At 39.5% G+C, this 11,427-nt stretch overlaps 1 protein-coding gene across 1 annotated transcript; it reads left to right on the plus strand.

The window, feature by feature from the left end:
- The first annotated feature begins 4,481 nt into the window (after positions 1 to 4,481).
- LOC127095851 (uncharacterized) lies at positions 4,482 to 5,234 on the plus strand. The gene has a single exon (XM_051034483.1). The coding sequence runs from the start codon at positions 4,482 to 4,484 to the stop codon at positions 5,232 to 5,234; it is 753 nt and encodes a 250-aa protein (XP_050890440.1).
- The last annotated feature ends 6,193 nt before the right edge of the window (positions 5,235 to 11,427 follow it).

Here is an 11,427-nt window from a genome sequence, read left to right on the forward strand (position 1 = left end):
CTAGGCGAGGCAGCAGCGAACATGACAGTCGCTGATTTTTTGCTGTTTTGATCTTTGCTCATCTGACATGTTTTATTCTAACCATGCATTGTTTACCTGACACCATTACTGTTGTGATTCCTTTGTTTGGTGCAACTCTTGATTGCACCCCATTTGGTATTCTGACCTGTTTGCTGAATTTTGTAAGGGTTCACATATCCCCGGAAAAGGTAGCTTGCTTGGTATTCCACTTTATTTGTGGGATACCCTTGTGGAGATTCATCCTAATTACCTAATTGATTATAAAATATTGCCTTTGGATATGTGATCTTGGCCCTCTCTTTGTTGCCTTACGGTATTACGGTCATGTCCCGCGAATGTGGGGATACACTTAGCAAAGACCCTTCGGTTAAATCATCATGTCCCTATAAGATAAATCATAGTCCCTCGGCTGTTGCCTACGGATATACGATTTTGTCCCTTGATGACCCTTCGTTGTAGCCTACGGTTAAATGATGATCGTCCCTTCGAATGCTAAGGTATCCTTACAAATGTTGCCTTCAATGACCAATCGATGACCCTACGATGTCCCTTTTACATCCAAAGGATAAAACTACTTGCTTCTCAATAGCAAGGACAGTTTTACCCTCATAAGGATAGGAAATGCCCATAAAGACCTTGGGTAGGTATAACTCTTAAATGCTGACTCACAATTTTAAAATACTTTTCACACCTCACACTTTTCAAAACATCTATTAGAAAATCACCACTTGGTATACATTCGTACTAGAATCATTGCCCAGTTATATTTTTCTAAACCGCTTTCAAAATTAAACGAGATGAACACTTTGTATACATTCATACAAGAATCATTACAAAGTTAAACTCTTTTTTTTAAAAACATTTTCTAAGCAGTTCACAAACACTTTTTCGGACAAGAAAAATAACATAAGTGATCAAGCAATTAAGAGCCCATGGATAACCATGGATACAAAGGGTGCTAACACCTTCCCTTTGTATAATGTACCTCCCGAACCCAAAATCTAATTAAGGTCTTTCCTATTCTTTTCCACCTTTCCTTCTTGGATAAAAGAAAAGTCAGTGGCGACTCTTGCTATCCGCGACATTTGCTTTCCAAAGCAAAAACACACAAAGTCAGTTCACCGTATGACATCTACATTTTTTTTCAACACGTGAATAACGTGTTTGGCGTACGCGATCCATGAGACACGTTACTTGCTGAATATTCCACTCAACCTTTTCATTCTTTAGCATTGCTTGGTGACCTTGGGCCTTTTGGCCCACATTTCACGCTAACTGCACCTCCCCAGCCATTGCACCCCTATTGCTTTAGCTGATTTTAATTTGGACCCTTTGCTTGGGCCTATTGCTAATTACACCTCTTTTCTATTTCCTACCCCTCTGTTTGAGTTTTCTTGTGGCATTTTAATTTTAATTTTTGCTTCTCTTATTATTTCTACCTTTTTAAATATAATTGTTCCTGAATTGATATAGGAATTAATTGATAGTTTTAACTAGTTTTAACATGATTAATTGACTTAGTTAGAATAAACTATGTGGATTAATTATTGACTAATTGAAAATGATTAGAAAATATGATTTAACCTAGTTTACATGATTAGGTTTAGATTGTTAATTGCATGTGATAATTGTTGCTTACTTGATTTGTGTGATTTTTAATTCTTTCATGGTTGAATGTTAATTCTAGTTGATTAGGGTTTTAATGAGTGGATTAATTTTTTTTCATGAATCTCTTAGGTTTGTACTCAATATTTAATCAATTGCTTTCTTGCAAGAACCTTGTTGATCTTTTTGATTAGATTGTACCAATAACATGAAATGTTCCCTTAGTTCTAGGTGTTCAAAATTAAATTTAGTTGTTAATTTGAGTGATCCTTAGGGTATTCAGGTCTTTATCTTCTTTGTGTATAAATTCTCAACTTTTTTCTCCACGATTGATTCAATTGGTCAAAGTTCGCTTTGATCAATTAAATCCTTTGACTGTGCTCATTTCCCCAAGTCTATTCAAGTTATGAAAAGACCCTTGATCACTTAATAAGGAAAGTCCCTTGTGTTCAAGATGTACTGGATACTGGATTTCAAGAGTTGTACAAGACTTCGAAATTCAAAGATGAATATTCAAGGCTTCATTCAATTCAAATCAGTACAAGACAGACTGAACTACTACTCAAGCACAACAAAGGTGTATTCAAAACTTGTTAATCATGAGCCAAGTTGTGTGCCATGAGACTTAAACAATAGAGAAGGAGTGAGAGTGTAGAATTCCTATCCTCATTCTGAATATCTTTGGGTACGAGACGAATGACCCAGTTGCTCACTGTATTCACCTCTATTCATAGACCTTAGCACAACTTGATTCAAGGGATCGCCAAGTCTCTTCTTTCTTCAAAGACAAACCTTCATCACAGGGATATGCAAGGAAATTCAACTTCAACATTCATCAGTTATGATGAAAATTGCACATCATGAGTCATAAGTAATAGAGAAGGGATGAGAATGGAGAATTCCTATCCCCATTCTGAATATCTTTGGGTACGTGACGAATGACCCAGTTGCTCACTATATTCACCTCTATTCATAGACTTTAGTGCAATTTAAATCAAATAATTGACAAGTCTTTCTATACAAATATGGTATGTAGACTGAAGATCATACTTCAACCTTTTAGGGTTTCTTCTCTTCCCTTTTTATTTCTCTCTCAGTAAAACTAAAACCATTTTGTGGATAAACTCATAAAACAATTAACAATACGATTAGAATTGTATGCTACGAGCCTTAAGCAATGGAGAAGGGGTGAGAGTGGAGAATTCCTATCCTCATTCGGAATATCTTTGAGTGCGCGATGAATGACCCAATTTCTCACTGTATTCACCTCCATGCATAGACTTTAGTACGATTCAAATCATGACTCTCTTTTCAGAATAAAAGCAAACTCACCTCATCAAACTCAGCTTTTCCTTTGGGCTTCATCTTCAGTTTTAAACCTTTTCAGAAAAGACGTGTTACTTCCGTTCCATCGTGAACGACACATAAGCCTCTCATGCTCGAGCAAGAAATGTTTAACTACTAGAGTATGATTCTAGTTCGTCAATTCTATCGCAAACAAATAGATGCTTAAGACTCTCATGCTCGAGCATACAAGCAAGTTGATAGTAGAACGCGAATGTTTATATTATTCATTAAAAACAACTAACGCATCCGCCTTAGTTCCACGAACTACGGAGCTATGATTTCCTCATTGCACGAAAGAGGATACATAGGCATAATGGCCTAAATCCTTGGTGAGCATAATTATATATTACTTTCCTTTTCTCACATTTATTTATTACCTTCTTTTTTACCCCTGTTTATCATTCCTTCACCCTTTCATGAGTAATCCTTAGATAGTAACACTCATTCTTGCAAAGAACATTCAAAACGGTTCCCATGGAGTACCATGGATGTGAGGAGTGCTAATACCTTCCCGTTGCATATCTTCCACCGAGTTTTATAGATATTTTCCCTTTCCTTTGGGAATAAATAAAGTTCGATGGCGACTCTATTGTATCTTTGATCGTGTGATACGCTCAGGTATATTTCACGTAGCTTCAGTTGGAGAATCTGCTGGGGATGCGGGTTTTCCTAACCAAGTCGAGCCTTGTTTTGTTTGCTTTCTTTGCGTGTTTTAGGTGTTTATCTTTATCGCTTTACTCGCTTTCTTTATGTTGCTTATTACATTGCTTTACTACTTTAAATATTCATATGATGTTGTATTCTGGATATTATCTATCATATTATCTGTTGGGATGGGGTGATACTATATGAGAGAAACTCTACACCTGAGCTTGAGTATACACACGGGATAGACTCGTGGATAGTTGTGTCAGCCTGCATTTTGCGCGTTGGGTTGTCACGTGAGCCACACCCAGACTAGATTTACTTGGAAGTACTTTTGTCCTGCGAGAATTTGCTAAGACAGGGTATTTTCATTTGAGTCAATGACTTTGGCAGACCTTTTAGGGACCACCTTTGAGGAGTAGTACACACCTGTGAGAGGGGCTATTGGGTTTTTTCTGCAGGAAACCAAGACATTTCATACCATTGATCTCTTATATACGTCGGACCTTTGATCCTTTACTGAGTTACATGGACAGGTCATGTTACATGGACATGTTATCCAAATTTCCTATATCATACCAGACTTTTGATCCTATATGGACAGGTTACCCAAATTTTCTAGATCATGTCGAACTTTGATCTTAAATTGTGTGATATGGCCGGATTATCCAGAATCTCCATATTATACTGAATTGTTGAATCCATGATGCTTGCATACCATTACATCATTTTGAAATTATTTTTTGCATGTATATTTCTAGGGACTTCAAGCGACAAGTCTTTGTTTGAGTGATTAGTAGAGAATGGATTATGTCTGAAGAAGCATTTGTAGCTACAAGTTTGTGGAACCTCCGTTGAAAAATATGAGAGGATTGGGAGCTCGCTTGGTTCTTGACGATAAAGAGAATTTCAAAAGGACCTACGGTAATCTCCTAAGTATTCTTAACACCGGAGTCAATACAATAGTTGTTCACACTCTGTTACAATTCTATGACCCTCTGTTGAGATGCTTCACATTCCAATATTATCAGTTGCCTCCAACTTTGGATGAGTGTTTACACATTTTGGGGATTGAGATTCAGGATGAGGTTCTGTTTGTCCGTGCAAAGGAGATTCCTAAGTCTCAACATCTAGCTGAAGTCCTTCACATGGGGAAGAAAGAAGTGGAACTTAACCTTAAACCTAAGGGTGGGACCCATGGTTTTTCCTTGAAGTTTCTGGTTGACAAGGTTATTACCTTTGCTGAAGCTGAAAGTTGGAGTGCCTTCAACACTGTTTTTTCTTACATCACATATGGGATTGTGTTGTTCTCGAATATGGAAGACTTTGTGGATTTGGCTTCTATCTATCTCTTCATGGATAAGAATCTCGTTCCTACTCTTCTTGTTTATACTTATTATTCTATCCACGTAAGGAATCAGAAGAGGAAAGGAACCATCATGTGTTGTATCCTACTGCTATATAGATGGTTTATTTTGCATCTATCCAGCAATGGTCCTTTCGTCGACAACAAAAGAAATCTTAAACAGTCTCAAAGGATCATGTCTCTTATAACTGAAGATATTTCCTGGTATTCTAAAAGCTACGAACATCAAGATCAACCTGAATTATGGTAATTTCCCCAATGTTCCCCTCTTAGGTACAAAGGGTGGAATTAACTATAATCTGAGATTGGCGCTACGTCAGTTGGGATACCGAATGTTGGACAAGCCAGATTCTGAGTAGTTAGAGGAGTTTGTTTTGTATGTAGGGGTTGACAACTCAAAGTTTCATAAGAGGATTATCAGAGCATGGGGAGAAATCCATCGCCAAGGAAGGTCCGAGTTGGGAAAGAAGATTTGCATTACGAAGGAAGCCTACGCATAGTGGGTTAAGGAGAGGGTCGGAGAATTTCTGTTGCCATTTCCACCTGAGCCATCCATGACCATCAAACTTATTGAGCCTATTGTTATTCCTATTTTAGAGGTTGACGAACTCAAGGACACTATCAGAGTATTGGAAAAGGAGAATACTGATCTTCGATCTGACATTGGTAAACTTACCTTGGATAGAGAGAACTTGAAGCTCAACCTTAGCTAGAAAAAGGAACGAGCATCCAAGACCGCCAAAGATATTCGGGAAGAATAGTACAAAAGGAGGAAAATAGGTGAAACTTTTAAGGGTACTTATTGAAATTCTGGTGTAGTCAGTATTCAGATGTTCTACTTCAAGTCATGACATCTGATCTAACATTGTACCTAATACAACAAGACAGTTATTACACTCTGTACTAATGTGCACCCTTTCACAGTGTCACATCCTCTCCTTCTAAGTCATCCTAGAATGGAGGAACACTTAGTTATGTGCACCATATCATTCACTACTGTTGTTTTCCTACACAGTTATCAGCACGATGTCTTAATCCTGTTTTGGACATCATCTGTTACATTGTTCCAGTTTGTTGGTCATGTACTTGTATTTCCTAGATTAAAGGTTGTAACAAGTTAAACTAATCTCCACTTATTAAGGAGCTAACAAATAGATTATTTGTTAGGTTCATTAATTGTAGCTTAGTTGTTAGTTTCCTAGATTTTAGATCAGCTGGTGGATTCCTGAAGAATAGCCTGAGAAAAATCCTGAAACAGAAAAACTAACCATCCAACAATATAGCATATGCTGACAGGAATGAATGTCACAATATTCCGTCTGACATCCAAGCCCAGAACCATATGCTCAGTCTGTTTAGTTCCTGAACACAGACTGCTAAATTTGTTGTACTGTAAAAGACCAACCAGTCTCAACTTCAGTATCAGCTTACTGGAAGAACTGTCAAGACATCCAGTTTGACAATTTCACACTGCTCTTTTGGCCAGGTCTGATATGCTTTTTAAAACCAGACTTCACTACATACTGAACTGAATTCATCAGCTTATTAAACAGTATGTGCTGTTGTTGATGAATGTCAAAACATTCTGATTGACATTCCAACAGAAGGCTATGTATCAGGTTTGTTATTAACTTGATTGGCAGACTGTAACACAACCTGAATTATGGCAGACATGATTATAACATGCAGTAGGTAAACAAACACAGGAAATTGTTAACCCAGTTCAGTCCAACATGACCTACATCTGGGGGCTACCAAGCCAGGAAGAAGATCCACTATTAGTAGTATCAATTCAGAGTTAAACTCCCCCGTTTACAACTCATCACTTAATCCCTACCCAATGCAATCTATACCTAGGAACTCCTAGATAGAAACCTCCAGTTTCCATTCCTATCACTACAAATACAATGTAATGTGCAAACACCTTGAACTTGCTTCACAGCTTCATTCAAGAACATAATCACTCTTGCCTACAGGCTTTGAGTAACAAACAGTCTCAGGTTTACCACTGAGAAACACATGGTAACCTTCCCACAGATTGGGAGGTTTACCTTACACACACCCTTAAAAATTCATTCTAAGAGGCTTCCAAAAACTAGATTACAATCAGCTATTTATAACCTAATCACCCAACTGGATTTGGGCCTTCAGAAAGTTGCACCAGACTTGTTCTTTGCTGTTGCAACTTCAGCAGAAAAATTCTGCTACAAACAAGGTCTTCAAGTTCCTAAACTCTCTCCATATATATCTCCATATTTTGAGCCTATATATCTTCTGATTTAGTCTTCAAGACCTCCACCTGGGAGTTAGGATATTCACCAGATATCCTTGCTGATCCCAGAACATATACTGAATTAATTAATTCAGTTTCCTACACATGTGCGATGTCACAGACCTGACGTCGTGACATCGTACATGACATGTTGGTCCAGATGTTGAATTTCTTCAACCCAACATATTAAAACAACAGAGGTGATTACATTATTTGTTTTCTAAAATTAATGCCAATCCTGAGGTATTAACAATCTCCCCCTTTGGCAAATTTTAGCTAAAACAAATAATCCTCTGTTATTATCTCCCCCACCATGAACACCAATGTTGGTGTACATGAGGAAGAGGAGGGACAATACTCAGTTGTACCAGAACCCTTCCCCTCAACCGGAGAGCTTCCAGAAGAATATGTAATGCTGAGTACATAGACAATGTAACTCAGATCACAAGGCACAACTGTCTTCTTAACTCAGATCACAAGACACAAGTGGAAACCCCAGTTGGTGGATTTTGTGCCTGATGCCAACTTCTGTTTGCTGCCACATCCACAGTTGGCTTTCTTCTGGTACATTCTCATCCCCAGGATATTTCTCTCCCCCTTTTTAGCTAAACATTTGTAAAGGAAGCCCTCACAAAACCAGATCCAGGCGCAGCTTGCCCAAACCTTAACATACCCCATGATTCTGAGAATGGAGTGTTTTTCTTGTAAGAGGAAGAGGGCTATTGCATCCTTTAAATAGTCCAGCCCGTGCCTAGGAATTTCCGGTAGAAATAAATGCTTGGTCAAGATGCATTTATTTTTGCTGAGAAACAGTAAGAGAATCACCAACAAAATCTCAGACTATCTTTGAATACCTTTTATAGCTCTTGACTGTTTCTTTTCCAAAACAGCCGTTCCAGTGCATGAAGACCATTCCATATATGCAGTCGGACACGTTGCACGCGATGTCTTAACATTCCTGCATTCAGCCAGTATTCAACAAGACCTCTGTCATACCTCCAGTAGATACTTGACACCTAGCACTGCTACAGCCAACTTTTCACACTTCAGTTGATGGTTACTCCCCCTGTACCACACAGCTGTAGCCAACAGGCTTATTCTGGTTTATCAGACTTAGCCACATCACCCTTATAATTCCTAATGACTTTATAATTCAGAAGGAATTAACAGCAATGTCCAGGGCAATGTCATGACATCCGGTCAGACATTCTTCTGCTCACTCAGCCTTGACATACATCACAGCATCCTGATAACTACCTAGTCATCTGAGAGCACATAGACCACAAGCTTGGTGATTGCTTGCAACACAAAGGCACAACTCCCCCTGTCATGGACAACCTACTCTCTTGGAGGTCACACATGATCATATCCAACATCCCAAGGTTGGACCTTCACCTACTTCCTGATTCAAAGAGATTCCAGACCACTTGATGAAAGGAAAACATAAGACGCATCTTCATGTCTTCAAGAGCGCACCCTCTGTCCAACCCTCTTGGCTGAACACATCCACACTCTGTGTCAATTTCTCTTCTAACCAGAACAGAAGATCACTTCACAAGATGTTTTAACATCAGCTGGGACTTCCTTCACAGCATCACAAGGAGCACTATCTGATAGACTTCAGATATTACTGAGTCCTCAGCTTGGGCCAGAGGATCCCAGACATACGTTGGGATATATACACTCTCATCCCACTACCAGAGACAGTCTTCCATAGATAGCTCAGAACTTCTACCACAAGCTCCAAGAGATGAATAGAGAACACCTCCTTTTGTCTTCAACTTAATACTTTTCTGCTCAAAAGTAATTTGTCTCAGACTTTCCTCAAGACTAATCAGCTGCCTTGTGTTGATTACCTTGATTCTTCGAACTCACTTCTGAGATAGACCAAATGCCACTGGTTGATTACCTCCTTCATGAATTCTCATATGAACAGGTCAAATGCTGCTTTTTGACCTCTCCACGTGTATCAGACTTCTCCCAAAGATATTCTGACCTTCCAGGTGAAATTTGAACTTCAAGCCTTTTGAAGTGTCCAATCTACCACCCTGCAGACCCTTCTATCTTAAGTTGATGTGCCACTTCATCAACTAAGAATCTGATGTTGAACCAAATGTCACAACATTGTGTTTTGACATCCAGCTGTTGAATTCAGCTCCTTCTTCTGCCACTTGAAAGAACTTCCTCCCTTCACAGAACAAGAGTTCAATGTTCTCATAGACTTGATTGTGGAACCAAGTTTGAGTAAACAACCTCCATCCTGCAAGTTTGCAGTTAAGTCATCCAAGCTCACACCTTGATGAATCCCTGCTTCTTCTCCAAAGACATCAGACACTCTGATGTATGAGTCTTCAGAAGGACCAGTTAGACACTAACCCTTCAGCTTTACCAAGGATTCCACATCCTAAGGCAAGGCTGTTTCCATGATGTCAAGAATGCTGTCACTTGTTCTTGACTCCACAGTGTGCATTAGCCAATGCACTTCCTTACCTAGATCAGAAATAAACTGATCCAAGTAACCACCATCAAGACTATGATGCCTTCTTCTTCTTGTACACACCAAGGCTGAACATGTTTCTTACCAGGAAACCTTTTCAGAGATCATGTGCTTTTGCTGCCACCAAGGAGATAGATCATACCCCAGTGTACTGTCCTTCCTGTGATTCTGCACAGGGTCTTGGAGAAGAGATGTTCCAACATCTTTAAGAACATCAGTTGTCTTGAGCTCCAAGGATAATCAATTAAACACTTGCACTTGGCACAAGTAGACATTGATCTTAAATCCTTTCCCAATCATCCCTTCAGATACTTCCACCATAAGAATACTTTGAAAATACTCTTCTTGTGTCAACATCTTCTGCTTGCAAGCACCTAGACAATTTTGAAAGTCTTCCCAGATTAAATTCACTCTTAGGAATGAGAGAGATGAATTCTTCCTTGCAAATGTGACACACAACCACCAGAACCCATGTGACACAGGTCAACAGCCAACCAGACCCTAGGCTGACCAGACTTGAGGAGGTTAACCAAGACTCCCCCTCAACTTAACAATCATGGATACTCCACACCAATATCCATGCATTGTACACATATGTCTCAACATGACATACACTATCCCTACCAGTGGCAACTAACTCCTCCAATCAGACCAATCAGACTTCAGCTGACCATAAGTACTAGTGAGACAAACAACACCAGTCAATGGTAGATATGCATTGCCAGAGCATATTACCTCAACCAACCTATGAATCTTCATATTCGCACTCCTAGTAAGAACTGCCACTTCTGAACGTGGTGTTTGAATAACAAGATTCATGGTTCCAGCCCCCTTAAATGATATCACAATCAGGTTACCCCATTATTGACTGCTAACATCCAGGAGACTTGTCTTCCAACACACCATAGTACTTCAGGGAACAACTATCCAATCCTGATCAACTTGCAGGGATATGCCAAACAGCAGGAGATTGCACAATGTCACATCTCAACCAGCTCAACTTCTAGGGATGACCTTCTTGAGCACACACCCAGTTGACCCTGCGTTTGTCAACTTAGCACACACAGATGTCTCCTCTTCCAGGTCAGGAGTAGGTTCCAAACAGAATTATCCCTTTGTTTGAACCCTAAAACATCTGCTCTTCAACCAGTAGCTGCATACTTGTTGAACAACATGTTCTAACATCACATAGAACATTGGTTCCACCTCCTTGGAACAAACCTTCCTTGCAGGTCTTCAAGGTCTTCATATACACTACTCAAGAGAGTAAGAGAATCAGTGATTAAGTGACTCTTACCATCCTGAAGTGAGAACGTCATGACGAGTGGACTTGAGGAGACTCACGTATCTTTGACATCTTCAGTAGATTATGATGAGATCTTGAACACAGCAGCCTTTCATCCACATGAGGGGAAACTACATCAGAGTTTGAGTTTTGCCAGGTATTATGCAGCGGAAATCATAATACAACTCAACCTATGACCACACACTTCACCAGATTGGCCTCCAAGACCATACCAGGTTTGAATGTGATTTAGTACTGGCACAGCTGTCCCACACACAGGCCTATTGCCAACCTCCAGAGACAGGTACACACCATTCCTGTCATGAACAGTCCATCCACCTACTTCAAGGGACCATTCAGGGAATTACAGAACCTTACACAGGTTCCAA

This window comes from Lathyrus oleraceus, chromosome 6 (assembly GCF_024323335.1).
Source record: "Lathyrus oleraceus cultivar Zhongwan6 chromosome 6, CAAS_Psat_ZW6_1.0, whole genome shotgun sequence".
Classification (NCBI taxonomy): Eukaryota; Viridiplantae; Streptophyta; class Magnoliopsida; order Fabales; family Fabaceae; genus Lathyrus; species Lathyrus oleraceus.

What these genes read in the sequence shown, in the direction of transcription:
- LOC127095851 (XM_051034483.1), top strand. Translation starts at nt 4,482, where the DNA reads ATGAGAGGATTGGGAGCTCGCTTGGTTCTTGACGATAAAGAGAATTTC.